General features: G+C 46.4%; 2 protein-coding genes across 2 annotated transcripts; both read right to left on the reverse strand.

The window, feature by feature from the left end:
• Positions 1-154: 154 nt before the first annotated feature.
• pde6gb (phosphodiesterase 6G, cGMP-specific, rod, gamma, paralog b) lies at positions 155-3,410 on the reverse strand. Its single transcript, XM_023817004.2, has 4 exons — positions 3,331-3,410; positions 856-1,053; positions 700-740; positions 155-282 (listed from the first exon to the last, which is right to left on the reverse strand). Exons 2-4 carry the CDS (start codon positions 999-1,001, stop codon positions 206-208), a joined length of 264 nt encoding a protein of 87 aa, XP_023672772.1. The 5' UTR covers positions 1,002-1,053; positions 3,331-3,410; the 3' UTR covers positions 155-205.
• A 5,630-nt stretch (positions 3,411-9,040) lies between these two features.
• oxld1 (oxidoreductase-like domain containing 1) lies at positions 9,041-10,670 on the reverse strand. Its single transcript, XM_023816993.2, has 2 exons — positions 10,532-10,670; positions 9,041-9,763 (listed from the first exon to the last, which is right to left on the reverse strand). The coding sequence occupies exons 1-2, from the start codon at positions 10,580-10,582 to the stop codon at positions 9,416-9,418; spliced, it is 399 nt and encodes a 132-aa protein (XP_023672761.2). The 5' UTR covers positions 10,583-10,670; the 3' UTR covers positions 9,041-9,415.
• Between the last annotated feature and the right edge of the window lie 11,582 nt (positions 10,671-22,252).

Genomic DNA, 22,252 nt, shown 5'->3' on the forward strand with positions numbered 1-22,252 from the left:
AGGAATGCATGGAAAATTCAGAGAAAAAAAGAAGAAACCAGAAAAGGAAGATGGAGTTTATGTTTGTTTTCTTTTGCTTTTTTTGTCATTGCTGTAGCGTTTTCTGTAGAGTATGTGCCAGAAAGTTCCAGTCTGATCCAAAAGCAGACGTTTAATTTGGAGAGGAGGAGGTGAACCGTTTAGAGGGCTGTGGGAAGCTGGGGTCTCAGATGATACCATACTGGGCCAATTCGTGAAGCTCCAGGTGGTTGAAGGCCTCCCACGGGCAGATGACAGTGATGTCTGCAGGGAAAAGGGGGGGGGCAGAGCACAAACGGAACGCTGGGCTGTCAGCTCGCACTGCGCCCGGCTTCCTTAGACATGTACATTCAGGCTGCAGACTTACTGAAGAACAAGCCCTGCATCTGATCAGATCATGTAATACAGGTTTCATGTAAGTAACGCCTTAATTTTCCCTTTGAACCCGAGACCATAATGATCTTATGTGTTTATACTGACATCACTGCCTGTTTCTAAGTCAGTGTTTCCCAGCCCGGTCCTTCCCAGACGGTCCCCAAGCTCCCTCCCAGCTCCCTGCCACACACTGTTGGGGAGCCCCCAAGGACCGGGCTGGGAAACACTGATCTAAGCTCTTTGAGCACCTCGGAAACACTGAGTGGCCGAATTTGTTCACGAAATGAGAAGTGAACCATGACTCACCAGTGCCTAAGCCTTCCATGCCTGGGATGTCATCTCCAAAACTGTGAAAAGCAGAGCAGAAGCAATGAGGTATTTAGGCCAATCAGCAGCCTGAATACAAGGAACCTGAAGAGCGGCCCCCGTGCTGGGCGTGCGGGCGAACACGCTCTGCCTTACCCCTGGATGCCCTTCTTGGGGGGCTTGCTCTTGAACTGACGGGTCTGCCTCTGCTTGAATTTGGGGGGGCCTTTGCGTGGCGTGGCTGGCCCCCCAGAGACGCGGGTCGCTGACTTGATCTCAGGCTTCGGGGGCTCTAGATTCATGGCTGTGGGGCTTGTAGGAGGACCTGATTGAACACAGTCTCCAAATACCAACCTGTGGGTGGGGGGGGGGGGGGTCACCTGATGTTGAAACATACTGGTGGACACACAAGAACGCCTGTTTAAAAATCGCTAATCGTGTGGCCGTGTCACACTCTGCCATCGATGCATAATGTCTGGATGATGACACCTAGATTGCAATCACAAGTGCAGTGGTTTGAATAAGGAAACTCAACGGCAGTTCGGACTGCCGCCCACCCCACAGCTCCCCCGTCCCCTCAGCCTTCGTCCAGCTCTGCCTGGATGTGACATCCCTGCTGTAACGTGTCACCGTTCACGGTCCTGTTGGCTGGGCGGAAACGCCATAATCCTCTTTACTGTGTACTACCTTAGCAGCTGCGTCCACATAAGCTAAGATGTTCCTGCCGTGGCGGGAAAGGGTTTCAATGAGGAGGGAGGCAGTGGCGGGCTAACCCAATTCCCCCATAATCCTTTGCTTAGTTTAATGCCCAGGCCTCCTTGGTGATGAGCTTCAGTTAATCCTCATTAAATCGAGGACATGCTGAGCATGCAGGAGAGGGGTGGAAAAGAATAACCTGCTGAATCGGTTCGTTCCTCAGCGAATCACCGGCAGAGCAACGTGACGATGTGCCGTTTCGCAGATGACGGCTTAATGCATAAACGAGATTCTGATTGATAATTAAACAGTGAAACCTGTGAGTTATATAGCAAGAGCAACAGAACTGATTAAAATAATACCATCCTAAACAAATATTATATAGTAGCAATTTTAGTGTTGTTGAACAGTGAGAGAGAATGGGTGCCTTGAAATTTGCTAGCAGATGAAGAATTGAATTGTTGCAATTGTACTTATGTGTGAAATGTCACTGTTTATAAACATTTGTCTACTTCAAATGGGTCTCATGGCAAATAATCAGTTTGTTGGCAGAAGTCTGTTGTATAGAGTTTGGATGTTCTGTTAGCTTAGGAGATAATGCCTCTAAACAGATGGGTGTTTGTTACACAAGTACCTCTAGGTGCCTTTGCCTTTGGTGATGTTCCACCAAGAACATACCTGGAGGGCAAAGTGCCACCTGTCTTTCTATACCGTCTTCTGTACAATCATCTCCTCTGCTTTCTCTTTCTCTACCCTACAATCTTCCTGGTCCACACCCAGTCTTCTTCTCTGAAAACCGACCCTCTCTCTGTCACGTGTCCTCATGTACTAGGAATAAGTAGGAACGTCTAAGATTGAGCTCCCAGGCACTGCGGTAACTTTACAGCCATTTACCCTATGGCTCAAGCATGTGTGCCTCCTCACAGGAGTCACTGTGTCTGTAGAAGTTCTCTAAAGCCTTCCAGTGTCCTATTCAGTGGGTGGCCAAGAACTACTCCAGTCCTGACTGTCACTCCGTCACACAAGAGTTCTGCTGTCTGTATTTTGGAATCGCTCCCTGCTGATGGGGTCTCTAAGACCATAGAGTGTGACAGGAGTAACCTCACCATCTAGCTCATGTTTTACTTCATTACTCCATTGTGACCCTCATGCTGTTCACACACATAGAGAAGACTTCAAATACACAGTGACTTGCTTCCTTATAACTGGATTCTTACTCTTAACCATTAAACCCAGCAGCTATTACAGGCAGCCCAGCTTATTCATTAACTCCTCCGGTGATCTTCTCAAGGTTGACTCTGCCTCATTGGCTTTGCTACCCATGTAGCACAACTTCATAAGTGTGTGATCCTTTAGGGAATCCACTGTAAAGAGGCCACTGTCAAATTCACATGACACGAGGTTGACAGGCCAGATCATGCAGCTAGTACAGCATACAGCAGCTTACTGCTTAGCATGAACAACCGTACCTCCACCACGCTAAAGCTTCGCCTGTTATACTGTTAGTGTTATGGGGGGGAGGCTTAGCCGGGTGATGTGCCGCACGGTGGAGGTTTGTCTACGCTGCTGTGTCCATCTCGTGCTTTTCTCCATTAAACCTGCATCCCTTTAATTACGCGTTAATTAACTCTCCCTTCGTCTTGGCTCTCCCTACCTTCACACTGTGTCACCGTGTCACCACTCCTTCAGGAATCCACCTTATGAGGCACTTTCATAGCTCTTGAACTTATTTATGCAACAAGAACCTTTTTCCAGAAAAAGTTTTGGTGTGAAAACAACTTATGTCTAGTTTTTATCCTGTTTCTACCGCCGAACTGATGCTCCAGCATTCCCCAAAGAAGGCATCCACAGAACTTCCCACCATGCAGCCTGCCCTCTCCATTTCCTCTCCCGCCCGCCCTTGACCCCCCCGTGTCGCCAGGACACCATACCTACCAGCTGGGTGGATTCCCTCAGTGAGGAGGTGGGAACCCGGGGCAGCTCTATCCTTGTAATGCAGATGAGGTCGCTCTGGCCACACTTGCTTTTAGAAGGACAAGGGGGGGAGGCTGGGCCTCTTATACCCCGTCCCTAAGTGGATTAAGCACCCTCCCACCCCCCAGCTCTCGATCCGATCCCCAGCCGTCCACTCGTCAGCCAGGGCCTCTTGCCTAAGGCTGGCATGACGATGAAGACATGGTAACCCGTTCTGGGGGCTCGCGGGCCGTTCAAGGTCGGGGGAGGGTAACCCACTCTGGGGGCTCGCGGGCCGTTCAAGGTCGGGGGAGGGTAACCCACTCTGGGGGCTCGCGGGCCGTTCAAGGTCGGGGGAGGGTAACCCACTCTGGGGGCTCGCGGGCCGTTCAAGGTCGGGGGAGGGTAACCCACTCTGGGGGCTCGCGGGCCGTTCAAGGTCGGGGGAGGGTAACCCACTCTGGGGGCTCACTGCCTAAATCATTTTATCACTAAATCATTTTTTCGCTGGCCAAGTGCCTCACATGTTTACAATCAGATCCAGAACCAGAATTGTTTTATTATCAAAGTACAAATAGTACAAAGCATTTGTTTTTGTGCAGGTGGTGACATGAAGTGTACAATTAAACATACAATCAAGATAAAAGTATAATAATCAATAAAATAAAATAATAAAATGGAGGTAGAAATGGGAATAACAATGTGCAATTGATATATAAGCGTGTAGACATACAGATAAAGGTGAGAGAGCCAGATGCAGGTATACCCAGCTTGGGGTATATAGCAGTCATGCAATGTGTGTCTGTAAATGGTAGAAATTACATCATTACAGCTATGCTGCTATTCAGTTGAATTACATGTTTGGTTTGTGGCAGTTCAAATAAAATAAATGTATTTATCATTTAATTGTATTGATTGTGGGCAATGACATATGTGAAAATTGTAAAAATTTAACTGAGGGCAAGATCAATAAAAATGTCTCGGATTAAGAAAGACAGAATCAAAGACATTTCTGGCACCTGGATGGAATGATGAATGGTATTAATGGATTTGTGATTTCCTGAGATAAGTTATATAACTGTGGAAGGTTCCAGAATGATGGTAATGCAGTGAAAGGGATGTTCTCTGTTGGCTGTGAGCATCATCCTGAATCTCTGGGGCTATGAACTGTCACACTCCAGGACCCACTGACCTACAATCTTCCGTACAACCTTCTACTCTGCCCAAAAATCCTCCCTGTGTTAAGTAAAATCACCTGCTTCCCGCTTGACTAGTTAAATACTGGTTATTTCCAGCGGTTTACTGGGAGGTTGACTACATACTGAGCAGTTCCCTAGTGAATTAGTGTTACTTCATTTATTTGACGCTTTCTGTCTGGTTTACTGAATACTCTGCTTGTTTCATGACTACGGGTTCTGGACATTGTTTAGGCTTCTGGTGAGATAAAACAATCACGAGTCACTCTACCGCAGGAGCTCTCCCCTCTCCCCACTTCGTCACAGTGGCTCACGCATCCTTGTTTCCTTTCCTCAATATTAACTCCCCCCCCCCCCCCACAACAGTACAAGCAAAAACAAGACCCCAAATCTCTGCTCATCTGCTGCCTCATGGACTGAGTAGATTAAGTGCACCTGGCAATCCTGTGCCAAGGAGCTTAATATCAGCCCATTTCAAACACCATGGCCACATCCCTGTTCCAGAAAAACAAAATGTAGTTTTCCAGAACAGATGGAACTGGTTCTTCCAATTTCTCTTGGACCACAAAGACCACAGCCCAGATTATCCAGCCTAATACAGAGCCAAACAGCTACAGTGGAAGCCCAGGGCGCTGACAATAGCAGGGCTTTGGATAGCAAGACAGCATTTTTAATGGAATCAGTACAGGTGCACTGTGTAATAAAACGATTGGCAGCCAAACTCTATTATTAAACAAAAATAGAATATAAACACCCTGAGCCACATGTCTAGAAACCTTAATCTAGGTCTATCTGCCTTTTGTGTAGCAAAATGTTTTCCTTGTTCTTTTCTAGAGCTGGCACAATGGCCCAGTGAGCGGCACCTCCCACCCCCCGCTGTTTTACAAAGGCGATCTCCAGCAAAGCGTGCAGCTTAACTACAAGCTGGTAGGACATGAAGTTTTCACAGGTTATCCCAATTCTGCAGTCGTCATGCTTCTCGGGACATTGCCCCCCCCCCCCATCCAGTCATGTGCCCTAACTCTTCTCTGTCTTCTGGAATGTATTTCACATCCTGATTTTGACATCAGAGGTTGCGTTTGTGTGACAGGCGATGGCTACAGAACGGACCGGTGTCTGCTTAGCAGAACAATGTTCCTGTGTTAATGTTAATGTCTGTGACATTAAGAGCAGGACGGAATGTCATAAGTAGCCTCTCCACCCATTGATCTCATGGAACACTAAGCAGCCCCACCCCCGAGATTAGATGTCACTGTTGTAGTGCCATTGAACTTGCCCTTTGTTGAACAGACTAAGTCTTTCTCCTATTAATTTGTGAAACTCCTGTCAAGTATCTTCAAAATCTTGTGAAACACGTGCCTCCTCAGCATGTTGGTGTAATATAATATCCTTTGGGGTGTAAAAAGTTCAAATGTTTTTAATACATTGGAAGTTGACAGTCTACCTGACTTTGTTTTGGTGACAAACTCTATGTCTCTATTCCTTTTGACAATGATTTTGTTGTCCAGTTCTTATGACTTGATGAATCAGCCTTGGCCAAATGTCTCGTCTGGGAAACCTCATCTCTATGCCATTTTCTTGGTGAAATCCTGGGACAATGACGGTCAGTCATCACTGATGGCCAGTCGTTGATGGCCGATCTTCTAAGCTGAGTTGGCAGAGAGTATTCATTGGGGTGCTGATGAAATGTTCCTGTATTTCAGCTGACTGAAATACAGGAACACCCAGTAACATGGACACATCAACATGGGTTTGTGTTGGATTTCTGAAAATATCCACACGCTTACAAAGCGACAGGTCAAAATTATATCTTAGTATGAGTCAAGCATTTTCTAAATGAGAACTCATCCTCAAAATTCTTCAGTGAAGGAAACATTATCAAGCAACACTGTCACCTTAAAACAGAACTGTAGACTTGTCTTAATTTGTATCTCCTACCTCATAGTGGCTATTGGATTTTTTTTCACCACTCAATAGATTATAATTTAACAGGCTGCAACCTGAATTTATGATGAATTTGGTGCCGGTGTTTGCAGCAATCCAACCACACATTTGCAAGGTGAGACCCCTGTTGGCCACAAACAGTCACTACACTAAATATTTAATCAACGTGTTCTTTAGGAGATGGTGAAGTAGCATCTTCTGCTAACCAGCTTCAATGTTCTGACTTCACTCTCTAGCACGTGGGGGTCCCACAGTGGCTTTTTCAGTGGGACCTCAGATACAACAAACCCAACCCTGGCTGAAGGCCCCAGAAACCCATTACAGGAGCGCTCGGGAACCGAAACCCGTTACAGGAGTGCTCGGGAACCGAAACCCGTTACAGGAGTGCTCGGGAACCGAAACCCGTTACAGGAGTGCTCGGGAACCGAAACCCGTTACAGGAGCGCTCGGGAACTGAAACCCGTTACAGGAGCACTAGGTAGCACTAGGGCCAGAAGGGGGTGCTTTAGCATCACATCACAGGCCAGACCAGCACAGGTCAAGCCGTTCTGCTCTCGCTCTCCTCCTCTGTCTCCGATTGCTAGATGGCCAGTAATCCCCCAGCACCCTCTGTGCTGCTGACTCAGAGCGGGCGTACGGCTGAAGGTCACTGCACAGTGAGCCGCTCCTGTCTCCGCTGCTCTGCTTAGCAAGTGCGTCAATCGTCCCACGTGCTTACTCCATGCGCACATGGGGAGAACACGCAAACTCCATGCACACATAGGGAGAACACGCAAACTCCATGCACACATAGGGAGAACACGCAAAATCCATGCGCACATGGGGAGAACACGCAAACTCCATGCACACATAGGGAGAACACGCAAAATCCATGCGCACATGGGGACAACACGCAAACTCCATGTGCACATGGGGAGAACACGCAAACTCCATGGGCACATGGGGAGAACACTCAAACTCCATGGGCACATGGGGAGAACATGCAAACTCCATGGGCACATGGGGAGAACACGCAAACTCCATGCGCACATGGGGAGACCATGCAAACTCCATGCGCACATGGGGATAGACTACTGAGAAAGGACTCCAGAATGATCGATAATATCAAAGTCTGCATAAATTTCACAAGAACTACAGTGTAACAACAAAGAGTCCCTCACTGAGCACTTAATGTGACAGAACTTCCCAGATGTTCCTCAGTGGACACCAAGCTGTCATTAGCAGTATTCGGCTAATATTGGAATTATTTGCATTCTAGTCTAAAACTGCCGTTAGAAAGACCCAAACAGTAATTATTTTAAGAGCTAATATTTAATGTTTTTGTGGAAATGAACCATCATGAGCATTTAGGCGTGACACTGCACCTGCACTGGGATGACAGTGGGATCTGCTTTGATGGGGAGTCAGTACCTTGCAGACCCCCCCACCTGGAGTATGAGAGGTAAGGGCTAGGTGCTCACCTTGCCCGAAAGATCCCGTGGTGGGTGGAGATGTTTCAGCTCAGCACGTGACCAGTGGCCGGCAGCCTGAACGTTTTAAACAGGGCGCCCTCCTCGAATCCCCATTGAGGTTTGGCGTCAGAATAACGCTCCAGATCCCATCAACTGGACCCTTTATTCTGATTTTGTCACCACCGTAGCTAATGACAGAGATGAGAGACAGTAACCAGAGCAACTTCAAACCGGTGGGTTATTGTGTCTGCAAAAATGAAAAACTAAAGAACAGGAACACTTACAGCAGGGGTGGCCAATCTTACCCGCAAAGGGCCGGTGTGTGTGCAGGTCTTTGGGGTTACCTGCAGGTCAGCTGCTCAAACCCAGGTGTGAGGACTCTTCAGCCAATCAGTCCTCTGATTCGTGACCTAATTAGGGAGTTGCAGTGAAAACCCGCATACACACCGGCCCTTTGCGGATAAGATTGCCCCCCCCCGACTTAGAGGATTCTCTCACACCACTGCTGCCATAAATGCTACTTTTTAAATGTCCATTTGGTGTGGGGGAGGGGGGGCATGGTCTTCAGCTCCAAGGTGATGGGGTTGTGCACTGTTTAGTTCCACTAGTTACTTGTTCCAGGCAACATGCATCAAATGGTGTTTACTTGGTCCACAGTAACCTAGACTGATGTCAGAATCCTTTTATTTACCATGAACAAAAAGTAAAAGGACGAGAGTAAGAAAATGTGCTGTATCACCCTGCGTCCCATATTCTGATGACATTTATATGCCAAGAAAAATTTTTGCTTCCTCAAATCAGCACATATTTCTGTAATTACTGTGCTGGTGATGCCCCAGCAGACTATCTCTATAACCTCAACCTTCCAAAGTCACTTTCCATTCAAGGCAGCAGGTCACATGGTTCGCCTTCCCAAAAGGTGGCTTGTTTATTCCGGCTGGTGATAGAAAATATATTACAAATGTACTAAACCCCTAATATGCAGATCAGCCATTCTGAGCTAAAGAGCCACCTGGTGGCACTTCAGGGAATGAAACCTCCGTTTATTTACACAGTAACATTTAACTAAACAGTGATTAAACCCACACAAACACAAAAGTGTACACTGGATTGTGGATACATTTTATTAAAACCCCAACACTCAGTTTTATTGACTCATTGGGTATAAACGTAAATACAGGACTGGTCTGACCGCATATGTGCGCATTTTACCTCCACGGACGTTTCGCCCGTAGGGTGAGGCGGCGGCGATGCGCGCTGCTCAGCAAGGGCGACCGATTTTCAGCCCTGACTCTGCCTATAGGTTTTAGACAGTTCGGTTAGGTCACATAATTAATAGTGAATACATCTAAAAATAATAAATAAAAATCCACACTGGCTTCCACAAAGTTCTCTCCCCACAGCATCTCCAATACATATGTATACATGCACAGCACAGGCTCCCATACACACTGATGCACGTAGACAGAAAGGTCACTATGGTTTCTTCATAAGCTTGACTTCCATCTTCAGAAAGGTCTTCAGGTTCTCGTCCTGGACGTTCTCCTCGATGGCGGCCAGCGCCTTCTCCCCCCCGTCGCGGTAGTAGGCCAGCAGCTGCTCGGCGTGGCCAATCCACACGCAGTTATGGCAGCCGCTCATGCAGCAATGCGTGGGGGCCACGGGCGGCGGGCCCCGGCCCCCGGGGTGGGAGCTATTCACCAGAGGCCCTGGGCTTGGGTCGGGCTGGGGATCCGGGCTGGTGAGGAGTTCTTTGGGAGGATCTCTGTGTGACAAGCGGCATGAAGGAATCTGGCTCAGGAGCGGCAGGTGGGGAAAGGCCTCCTGTAATTTAGATTAGAAAATAATAGGTACATGCTCATTTATGCCTGGCAAAGCTTCTGTGATCATAAGGTTGTCGGTTTGAGCCCCGGCCTCGGCACATCTGCTGGTCCTGTTCTTATCACTTCTTTACACAGCGTGTAGTTAGAGTATGGAATAGTCTTCCTGTTAGTGTAGCTAAAACCCTGGGTTCCTTTAAATCAGAGCTAGATAAAATTTTAACAACTCGGAGCTATTAGTTAAGTTCTCCCCAAATGACCTTGATGGGCTAAATGGCCTCCTCTCGTTTGTACATTTCTTATGTTCTTAAGCCCCTTAACCCCCAGCTCCCTGGGTGCTGCTATGGGCAGCCACCCTTCACTGGCAGCTTGCTCTCATCAACAGAGCAAACTGGGGGAGGTGTAAAGAAAATACCCCACGGGGATCAATAAAGTATGAATTATTTATTTTGTTTGTTTGAGCACATGTGTCGTAGCAAATGTTTCAATCTAACTACTATAGACAGAGGGAAACAGACATACGATTGCAATACTTGCTTCTTGATTTAATCCATATTGCAACATAAAGCCGTCCACTCGGTGTCAGGCAGAAATGGGTTAATCGGAACGAGGAATATCTTAAGTACATGCATAAACAGACCAATTAGTAACCCAGCCAGTAGAGGAGCCGGGGGTCAGATGTAACAGCCGGTGTTTCACGCATGCGGCTAAGCTAACTAGCTAAACACCCTGAGTGCTAGCTAACGGCGAGCTCCAGCAGTTTTTCCGCTACCTTTGTCAGACACGACGGTGCTGCCAGATGCCTCACAATTGCCGGAAACATCCTAATAAAAGGCACTCAAACTTCACGTACATGTTTAGAGTTTTATTTGTAACCCCTACGTCAGTTACACAGCTCCAAAACACCCACCGTGTCACGCGAGCACAATCGCTCAGGTGATTGGCTGGCGCACCAGCATCGCAGCGGCCAATGGGAGTAACTGACGTACGGCGGTTCGGCGAATGGAAACTTGCCCTTTTCTTTCTGAATTTATTTGATAGACCTAAACCAATACAAAGGGAAAAAGTAAATCAACTTAGGGAGTTTTCAGGCATTAATTGCATTAAATGGAATCCTTTTACACGCGAAAATTGTAAGAGCGTACCTATATTGTAAAAGTAATAGATAAGACAACGGCATGGGCCATATAAACACATAAAAATTAGTGCCCATCATATATGGCTGCAATGTTGCATTACGCATACCCCACACAAGTCTTTAAAGACAGTAAATATGTAAGGCTGTATAACAAATGGTATCTTTAAATGAGTATATTCGTTAGACCGTTGTGGATTTTTCAATGTATTACTGTATCACGAGCCATGGAAAACGTAAACCGGCAAGAATTAGCGGAGGGGAAACGCTAAACTTTGGGAATCCAGAATGGCAGGAAATAGTCAAAAATATTTTTATTGTCATCTTCAGCTGTATGATGCATGCATCATACACTGAGATGATATTTCTATCCAACTCGCCATTCTGCGACGAAACAATTAGAAATAGTGATATTACATGAATGTGATATTACATAATTATTGTGTAATTTTAATCATAGCCGTTCAAAACAGCGCCTGATAAATGTAAGCGGAAATGATACTTATGTTAGGAAGGAAAGGAATGCTTCGTTTGACACCACAATGGGAGGAAGTCATAGGCGGTTTGCAGGATGTGAGTCTCTTTTACCAGGCTGCAGGGAGCCTCCTAGGACTTCAGGACCATGCGTTAGCTAAACTATGCAAGAACATAGCCACATCTGCGATGGTGATTAGGCACAGGTGCATAGGCTCATTCGGTGAACATTGTGAACTTGCTGTCATTCACCATGTTCCATCAATTAAGGATCCACTGGCTCAGCTGAGTACTGAATCCTAGGGGGAACATCTCTGATCGGCCTGGACGATGAAGTATCTCGGTCTGTCTGACCCAATAGAAGGCCCCGTGACCCCCCTCCTCCAATCCACCATGAAGTTATGGATCCACCCATTTCATCAAAGTTTATGTAGTGTGATATATCATCCCATAACACCATTAACGATCGACCGGTATCTAAAAACAACATACAGCGCATGATTAAAAAATTCACTATACGGTTTTATCCAGTTTTCTATTTACCCAGGCATTCAGTCAGGAGGATTTCCTGCATTTCCAATGTTTAGTATTTGCTACCCAGATTTTAACCGACTTAGCATTTTTTAGCAGTTATGTAGTCATAAAACATAGCAAAAATACAGAATTGTATAACAGCGCCTACATTTTTGTTCTGAACTTGGAGACAATTAGTAGGGGCGTCTCAACATTATCCTGGCCCCACCATATACCGCGTGGAGCAGTGAGCATGTGACCGGCCCGCCTGCAATCGTTACGTGAGCAGCTCAGAACACTGGGAGTGATTTTAATTATGGGCGCTGGGGCACGATCACTGTGTCCGCATGCCGAGAACAGCCAATAAAAAAACAGAATGACATTGCCCATTGTTAGTCATCACAGTTGTGTTGGCCTCTACTAATAGCAAGACCATAATGACTTAAGTCGACAATTTCATAGAAGTTAAATTTAGTTACATTGTCATTAAAGTAAAGATTAGAGATTAAACATTTGGGACCACTGTTTGGAGCGCTCTGTGTGTATAGTTTAATTGACGAGCTGGTTGCAGCCCATGCAGTGCTTATTGGGCCCCACCAGGTTTTTCGTGCCAGAGACGCCGCTGGAGACAATAACGGGCGTGCTTCAGGTTTGTCAAGGACAAGATTCATTTATTTATTTTGCTTTCAACTCCACTAGATGGCAGCATTTCGTATACATGTGATAGGTAAGTATATGACCATGTAATATACTATATATAAAAAAGACTCCCAGAAAAAAAGGTTTAATGTATTAAAATATAATATATAAAGGTTAAAAATCAAATTAGGGTTATTTTCACTTTACAGATACATTAATCTGAATGAGGTTTTTTGAGGGGTGGGAAATATTCTGTGATGTTTTTTTTTACGGTAATATGAGAGTAAGGGAACCTATTATGGAATAAATTAGTAAGTCTGTCAAAAACCGCTGTGGAATAAAACATGACTAAACCATTTCCCAAGTATTTATAGGTAGTCATTGTTTACATTACAGCCAAGATTAATGTTAAGCCCAGGTGCCTCTGGTCATGTCACTGCACGCACGGCCCGGATAACCGGTTGCTAGGTTTGACGCCATCCAGCTCAATGCAGGCAGATTCCCCTCCGGAACACAGTCTCCCCGTCAATCAGTCATCCGCATTGAACTCTACGCGAGTGCTTTGCTTTATGGAAGCTGCTCTAGGAGCTCGATGCGGGCTACGGTCGCCATCGGGCGTTGACAAAATGAAATATTGAAGTGAGCTTAAAAAAAGCGGACATTAAAAATACATGTCTGTCAGCAGAGTATGCCTGCTGCCTGCATGCGTCATGGTTTGTGCGCAGCATCCGCAGCCGCCCCTAGAGGTCACTAATGGGCTGAATCTGAGAGGTACCGTTCCATGTCTTTTAGGACATTTCTTTTTAATACGAAGTCCACTTTCGATTTCTCGGAGCAGTGTGAAGTTTGTACTCCACAGACACTGCTATGGCTTCCCACTTTCAGGACCAACCTGTAGGCCAGCAGAGCCCCCCCGAAACAGCAATCTCTCCCAGCCTTCATGTGGTTACTCATTAGATGGTCATTCATGCCAAGCCCTGGTTGGTTATGTTGACTTTCTGATACCTTTCATGGGGAATGACTTGTTGTGCAATGAACCTGCTGTCTGATTTTCCCATAGAAAGTCACTAACCACCATCCCAAAACAAAACCACACCCCACCCCACCCAATCAGACCCCACCCTGCCCGGGTTGGTCCCTCATTCTCACAGAAATAAACTTTGTTTTCAAGGCCAGAGAGATCTGACTGGCTGTTAACTCATTGTGTAATTACTTTGCTTTCAGTCCAGTTAAACTACACATACACTACACTACACATACACGTGTGTGTGTTCGGGGAGTAGCCACACAAATGGAGGTGATGCCCAGCACTGACAGCTGATAAAGAGGAGGGACGGTCGGCCTGCACCAAGCCAGACTGGCACAGGAAGCCAGGCCACACTGGCTCATAGCTTGTTCAGTGGTTCTGTATAAAACACACTCCTGCAGATGAGTCATGGCCTGTTACTCGACAGTCAAAGACTCACATACTTCACTTCCCTGTTGCTATATGGTCCTCGCACTGCACGGCCTCGGCTTTCCATGCCCAGATCCTCCTTGCATTCGGAGACGAGCTCAGCCAGGCCGCTGGACTCGTCCATCCCCAGATCTTCCTCTCCTCTTTGGCTGGCCGGCTGTCTTGGGCTGACAACGACACCTGATTGGTGGCCTCCTGTCATATCAGTACCAGTCCGAATGGTTCCGTGGTGGAGAGGGCTACCGCATCCGCTGGGCTGCTTTTAGAACAGGAATGGTAACCCGATCCTGCCGGTGTCCTGCTTCTCTTTGAAGCGATTCGCCCCGAGTCTGACCCACCCCAGGCTGCATTCAGCTACTGTAAACAGCTCTGGGGAACCGTCAATGTCACTGAGCTCATCTGACAATGGAACATTAGTTCTGCTGCTTGGCGTCCGCAGAGGCCCGTGAGGCTGTGCGAGGGGCGGGACTCGCCCACAGTCAGTACGCCGGTGCAGGTATTTGAATGTGCCATGTTGCGCGGAGGGAGCCCTTCTCTCTGTTTACCTCCATGACCTCCACAGTGATGTTTGGCGTATCAACTGAATCTGCTCCACCATACAGCACAAGTGCTGGAGGCTACGTGAGACTGTCCATTGGTGTGTGCATTAGTGAAAGCCCCTAGGGGGCAATAAAGGGCCACTTTCTCACCCTCTGCCATCTGCCCCTGGGACAGGTTTCTCTTGTCGTCTGTTTCCATGGTAACTGCCCCCCCCCCCATTCACCTTGCACATGAGTCTTTGGGGTTGCGTCTCAGATTGTATGATTTTCCTCAGAGGTCCCTATAAACCAATCACAAATGAAACTAAACAAAATGTAACACTGTCATTAAACATTAATTCAGAGAAGATAAAAATATGACAGTGTTGAGTCCCCATGTTGAGCGGAGCATGAGGCAGCTCTTGTGCAAGCGCCGGCCTGGTGGCTGTTTGCTGTGGACGCTGCTGATGCTCACAGAAAGCACCCTCATGGGAATGTTACAAGGCTAAACAAACTGCTTTCTGATGTCACCAGAGGCGGGTCGTTTGCCAGGCAACTAGAAAAGTCATCAGAAACCTCCCAGCGAGAGATTGAAGCAGAAGCGGAGGTCTGGAGAGCACCTCCTTCTGGAAAGCACATCCTTCCGGAGAGCACCTCCTTCTCCAAGCCCTTGCCCCATCACAACTAGCCTGCTGGCTTCTGGTGCCCCCTCTTAATTGTGACACCTGGCCTCAGACCAAATCAAGTCAAGTGGCTTTATTGTCATACGATCCATATACAGCGATACAGCATCATGAAATAACCCTCCCCCAGGAGCGCGGTGTGACAGACATGAGTGACAGGGGGAGGGTTTTCACAGGACTTACAGTGCAGAACAGAAAGTGAAACAGGGGGACTAAACACAAGGGGCTACATGCATAACTCAAGGGGTAACATACATACATAAGGGGCTATATACACAAGACAAGTGGCTATATACATAACACAAGATGCTATATACATAACACAAGGGGTTATATACATACATAAGGGGCTATATACAGAACACAAGGGGTTATATACATACATAAGGGGCTATATACAGAACACAAGGGGTTATATACATACATAAGGGGCTATGTATATAACACAAGGGGTTATGTACATACATAAGGGGCTATATACATACTGTACACAAGGGGCTATATACATAACACAAGGGGCTATGTACATAACACAAGGGGTTATATACATAACACAAGGGGCTATGTACATACATGAGGCTATATACATAACACAAGGGGTTATATACATACATAAGGGGCTATATACAGAACACAAGGGGTTATATACATAAATAAGGGGCTATATACAGAACACAAGGGGTTATATACATACATAAGGGGCTATGTACATACATAAGGGGCTATATACACAAGACAAGGGGTTATATACATACATAAGGGGCTATATACATACATAAGGGGCTATATACATAACACAAGGGGTTATATACATACAGTATATAAGGGGTTACATACACAGTGCAATGTGTGTGTCAGCAATAAGCACAGCAGCATACTGGAATGGAATAGATACCCAGTTATTCAGGTCTGCTGTATCTCCCAGCGGCACTCTAGCTCTGTAAATACACACTTAGCACTCCTCTCCCGATCTCTCTCCTCTGGCTCCAGATCGCAACCACAATTCCAGAATGATCCATGATCAAGGTTTCGCTTCAAGGGGCATAAGTTAGATCCCCATTCCCTGCCCGGCGTGATCAAACCTGCACAAAGCTACCGGCCCAAGCTGGGCCCTTTTCGACAGTGTACCAACAATGAAGCAGTATTCCATGTTAAGTCACCCACAGCAATGGATGACGCTCCGTGTTGGTTTTACCCCCTGTGACCTTACATGTTACTGCAGTTACATGCCAGTGCCAGTACAGTGTCCTCTCACCTTTCACACTATCCCCTCTTCCTGTGCTCTAGGGGGTTGTAGGTTATGTTTTTTAAAATCTCTGGGATACTAGAGCAATTTCCTCCGGGATTAATAAGGTCTTCTGATTCTGATACTAGTAGGGAGGTTGATGTAAGTCAGTCTCTGGTATCTGGAATTGGTACCTCAGGACTTCATGGTAAACACCTCCAATCCAACAACCTGCTCTGGGATACATTCTGTTCCCAAAGCGACGAGGACAGAAGTTATGCTGCATATTGAAGCAAGTTACCTTCATTTCCTTTAGGACCCATAAATGGCTCCCAGTATTTTGCCTGGTTAAGGGGAACTGTTATATTTGATTGAGTTCCTGTCTGTCACTGAGTGGGACCCAAGCACAGAAATACAGGGAGTCTGCAGAGGGGTGGATTTCTCTGTCTGATGCAGGTCGGGATTTCAGGAGGATGGGCATTAAGAAAGATGGAACAATGACAAGAAGGGTTTAGGGACCCTCCTCTTACCCAAATGAGATAAAAGGGAGCAACTCAGCTCAAATCTGACTCATGGGAATCAGCTTGTGCGGCCACATGACAAAAGGTGCATAGGGGACCTTCTTGGGGTCGCTGATGCAGCAGGGAAATCTGTTTGCTCAGTAAACAGCTACTTTTCAGCCGTGTGCAGAGTGGACATGAAACCATCGCCCAGGAGACTCCCAGGCAACATGGCACAGGAACAGCACCACAGTACCTGCTTTAACCTTCAGTCACCTGCTTTATCCATTACAACCAGTTTTAACACCAGCTTCTTGCCAGCAAACCAGAAACAGTTTGGCCATTTGCAAAACGGCTTTGCCAGCCACCGATACAGAAAAGGCACCAGTGCCCAGTGTAACTGTGATGGGACGACACATCTCAGGCAAGCATTACGAGCAGGGAAGGGATCGTTAGTCAGCGCCAATTAGCGCCTGACAGAGAGGGGCGTCAGTCTTCACTGGACTTGCACCGTCCATCCAGGTCTTACTCAGACCCAGTTTGAATAAATTCACAGGGGATCCAGCTGGGAACAAGCCAGAGAGACTTTACTTCCTGCTACATCCCCTGAAGCATGACATAATTGGCATTTTTTGACACCTGTCCATACAGTTGCTGTTAAGCTGAGCAGCCAGAGCCAATCACCGGCACGGAGGCAGCCGTTGGATGTCAGGTGGGGGGGAGGCGTGTCACTGCTTCCCGGCGTCACCTGCTTGCCGAGCCCCGTCCTTCTGCCTCCCTGCCAGGGCTTGCAGGTCTCCCTCAGGCGAGCCGCGTCTCTCACCCACATTGCCCTCGGCAGCATGCTGAAGGTGACCTGCCCCGCAGCAGGCGAGACACGCCGTACACATGTAAACAAACACCCCGCCCCGCCCCGCCCCTTCGTCTGGGCCCCCTTTCATTAATCACCTGACCCCTATTTTCTCTGACACCGTTTTCTCCTGAAAGGTTGATGCCACATTATTACATGTGTGGGGTGGAAATGAAAGACCCCAGGGGTGTATGAGTAAGGAATCAAATATCCATCTCTCCATTTTCTAAAACTACTTGTCCCATTCAGGGTCACGGGGGGTCTGGAGCCTTTCCTGGAGGCTACGGGTGCAAGGCAGGAAACAACCCAGGATGGGGCACCGACCCACCCCAGGGCACAGTCACACGGCATTCACTCACACGTACATATTGATGGGCAATTTGGACTGTGGGGGGAAACAAGAGCACCCAGAGAAAACCCCACGTTGACACAGGGAGAACATGCAAACTTCACACACATGGAACCTTGGCAGGGACTCGAACCCAGGACCCACAGGTGTGGGGTGACAGTGCAAACCACTGCACTACCCTCAAAATCAAACACTCTGAGCTACTCTGCATGCTTGGATATCTGACTGCATACAGTAACAGCAGCTGTGTGGTAAGAGACTATCATTCAATAATACAAGCCTGTTTCCAAAAATGTTGCAGTGATTTACAAATCATATAAACCCATATTTAATTTAAAATAGAACAAATACAACATACCAAATGTTGACATCAACAATTTTTATTGTTTATGACAAATACGTGCTCAATTTGAATTTGATGCCAGCAAAACTTTCAAAGTAGTTAGTTAGTGCTGCATCAGCTCTTCTTGTAACAACACTCTGTAAATGTTTGGGAACAGAGGAACATAAGAAATTTACAAAGGAGAGGGGGCCATTTGGCCCATCAAGCTCGTTTGGGGAGAACTTAATAGCTCAGTTGTTAATCTTATCTAGCTAGGAACCCAGGGTTTCTGCTACACTAGCAGGAAGACTATTCCATACCCTAACTACACACTGTGTAAAGAAGTGCTTCCTCAAATTTGTTTTAAAATGTTCTCCCGCTGCAGTGGTTAGTACTGTTGCTTCACACCTCTAGGACCTGGGTTCAAGGCTCTGCCTAGGTTACATGTGTGTGGAGTTTGCATGTTCTCCCCATGTCATTGTGGGGTTTCCTCCAGGTACTCCGGTTTCCCCACACAGTCCAAAGACATGCTGAGGCTAATTGGAGTTGCTAAATTGCCCTTAGGTGTGCATGTGTGAGTGACTGGTGTGTGTGTGAGTGTGCCCTGCGATGGGCTAGTCCCCTGTCCAGGGGTGTTCCCTGCCTCATGCCCATTGCTTCCGGGATGGGCTCCGGACCCCCCGCGACCCAGTAGGACAAGCGGGTTGGACAATGGATGGATGGATGTTCTCCTGTTAATTTCCACTTATGGCCACGAGTTCTAGTATTTATGAGACCAGTTGCTGGAGTTCTGAAAGTGTAAAGTTTTTTGGAAGTGTTCCTGAGCCCATGCAGCGATTTCCCCTACAGAATCATTTCAGTTTTTAATGCAGTGCCACCTGAGGACCAGAAGATCATGGCTATCCAGTATTGGTTCACAGCCTTGTCCCTTGCGTACAGAGATTTCTCCAGATTCTTCAAATCTTTTAATATTATAAACCATACATGATGAAATTCCCAAATTCTTTGCAACATAACATTGAGGAACATTATTCTTAAACTGTTGCACTACTTGCCCAAAGAGTGGTGAACCTCTCCCCATCTTCACTGCACAGAGAGGTGAACCTCTCCCCATCTTCACTGCACAGAGAGGTGAACCTCTCCCCATCTTCACTGCACAGAGAGGTGAGCCTCTCCCCATCTTCACTGCACAGAGAGGTGAACCTCTCCCCATCTTCACTGCACAGAGAGGTGAGCCTCTCCCCATCTTCACTGCACAGAGAGGTGAGCCTCTCCCCATCTTCACTGCACAGAGAGGTGAGCCTCTCCCCATCTTCACTGCACAGAGCGGTGAACCTCTCCCCATCTTCACTGCACAGAGAGGTGAACCTCTCCCCATCTTCACTGCACAGAGTGGTGAACCTCTCCCCATTTTCACTGCACAGAGCGGTGAACCTCTCCCCATCTTCACTGCACAGAGACTCTGCCTCTCGGGGAGGTTCTTTTTATACCCAATCATCTTACTGACCTGTTGCCAATTAACCCAATTAGTTGTGAAATATTCCACCAGGTGTTTTATTTTAGCATTGCACAACGATTCAAGTATTTTGTTGCCCCTGTCCCAACTATTTTGAAACATTTTGCCGGCATCAAATTCAAATTGAGCTTATATTTGTCATAAAACAATAACCTTCCTCAGTTTCAACGTTTATTCTTTTTTCAGTTAAATATGTGGTTATATGATTTGCAAATCATTGCATTCTGTTTTTATTTACATTTTATACAGCATTTGAACCTTTTTTGGAAATGGGGTTGTACAAGACATTAAACGCCAAACACCAGCACAGTCATACAGTTGGTCCCTGACACGTGCCCATATACCCCAGAGTAAGAGACGCTGCAGAGTTTATAAGATGTTAAAGGTTCACTGAATGTCAGGCATTAGATAAAAAAGAGGGACTTTCTTGCTGGTGGAGTGTAAGACTTAGAGCTTGTAAATCACACCACATTAGTCAGCATCCTTAGACATTAGTTACACCTGAGCAATAATGCTCTGCTCCTTAGCTATTAATAGACTGTTATTAATCGATTGATAATATATAAGTTACGAAAAAGATTCAGTTACAATGTAATGTAGCAATGTATTACAAAGATATCTTTCTCATGTCTCACTAAGGGTTTATGAACTGGAAAATGCCGGCTTATTACTCATTCCTGAGCATGCTGACTAAGGCATTGTTTTACATTCACAAGTGATGTACAAGCTGGCTTGTAAATACCAGGAGCATGATATCACTGAAACATATTTCTAAATTAATTTGTGAATGAATCGATTGAATACATTAGTAAATGATTAGTAACAGTTTATTAATAGTTAAGGAGCAAGCCTTAAACTAAAGTGTTATCTAATAATTATCTGTGAATTTATTCTACGGGAAAGTATCAGCAAAGTAAGAAGGCGGTAAGTTCAGGTCCAGGTCTGGAGCACAATTAACAATCGTTTGGAGCAGGTCAACAACAAACGACTCAAAACACAATATCAAGCTATCTGGCCTTACAGGCTCATCCATTGTTTATTGCTATTATTTATTTTAAAAGGTATTTCAGTTTAGAAAATCCATGCTAATCTAAGCCCCTTCTGGTGACAGAAACACAAACAGCAGTTTGCTGCCGTGTTACTGCGTCGGTGACGGCTTTTAATGAGTTCGTTGAGGGCTATGAATACATTTCTGTGGGGCAAGTAAAGGGCCCCTTTCATTCCTGCTTAGGCGGGGCAGGTGTAATCTATGGGGGTGTCTGCAAATGGTCTACGGCTACTCTGCAGGTGAAATCTGAGAGCGGACATTGTCACGCAGAAAGGAACGCAGGAGTTGTGGTTAGGGAATTGCTGGCAACAGCTGGTAGTTAAACAGAGATAGATAGATAGCACAAAAGAGGTAAATATGCAGTTATAAAGTTGGATAAATGGCCATTTAAATGTTATGCTGTTACCTTGAATAAAAGCATTTACCAGGAAAAAAGTTCCTAATCTCACTAATGATAATTTTTCGTTGAAGTGTCTGATTTGGCTGGTAAAACAGTAAGCGCACAGAAATAATGCATCTTTGTCCAGGTCAGGTACCTTGAGGTCAACTTTCAGGCCTGGTAACCTGCACCTTGATGACCACGAGGAACAGTGACTGACCCCGGTTGCCCCGGCAACCACTAACAAAAAAAAGGCTTTGATTGGAAGTCACGGACATCTCTGCAAAATCAGTGTAAATATCCATTCTGTGGCTGCAAACACAGAGATTATTGTACAGGGTGACACTGATCGTGTCCCAGGTGAAAGATGACAAGCAAACTCCACACTCTTACAGAACCAGGGTGAACACGGCCGATTATGGTCTCCTGCCTTTGCTTTGGAGACCCTGTTTAGAGAAACAGGCATCATTACCAAGCGATAACCAGTGAACCATCTTTTGAAACGGGCTGGTTTCCAGTGAGAAACGCAGACCAGACCAGCTGTCCCGTGTCCTATTTTAGCAGCTAGAGAAACTCCTCCATGTTCTCATTTTAAAGTGCCCCCCGAATGCCGGCTTCCCGGCCGGTCCCTCCCTGCTGTGCCGTGCGTGTGCCGTGTGCGTGTGCCGTGTGCCGTGTACCGTGTGGGGTGCATTAATCACTGAAGCGCGATCTTACATGTTCCGGGTTACAGGGGAGGTTAGTAGCAAAACCTCAATCAAATGAAAATGTATCGACACTACTGACAAAAATGCAAGAACAGAAATACGTCATTCAATGTATCAAGATACACATTCTCACGCACAAGATGACACAAGGAAATGAATTGGGAATGAATTACAGAATC

Source organism: Paramormyrops kingsleyae, chromosome 5, assembly GCF_048594095.1.
Source record: "Paramormyrops kingsleyae isolate MSU_618 chromosome 5, PKINGS_0.4, whole genome shotgun sequence".
Classification (NCBI taxonomy): domain Eukaryota; kingdom Metazoa; phylum Chordata; class Actinopteri; order Osteoglossiformes; family Mormyridae; genus Paramormyrops; species Paramormyrops kingsleyae.

Bases quoted from the DNA above. Each gene is read 5' to 3' on its own strand.
- pde6gb (XM_023817004.2), bottom strand. From the start codon at position 1,001: ATGAATCTAGAGCCCCCGAAGCCTGAGATCAAGTCAGCGACCCGCGTC. The intron at 741-855 runs GTAAGGCAGAGC...TGCTTTTCACAG, and splicing joins CCCAAGAAGGGCATCCAGGG to TTTTGGAGATGACATCCCAG. The intron at 283-699 runs GTGAGTCATGGT...TTTTCCCTGCAG, and splicing joins CATGGAAGGCTTAGGCACTG to ACATCACTGTCATCTGCCCG.
- oxld1 (XM_023816993.2), bottom strand. From the start codon at position 10,582: ATGTTTCCGGCAATTGTGAGGCATCTGGCAGCACCGTCGTGTCTGACA. The intron at 9,764-10,531 runs GTAGCGGAAAAA...TCTAAATTACAG, and splicing joins CACCGTCGTGTCTGACAAAG to GAGGCCTTTCCCCACCTGCC.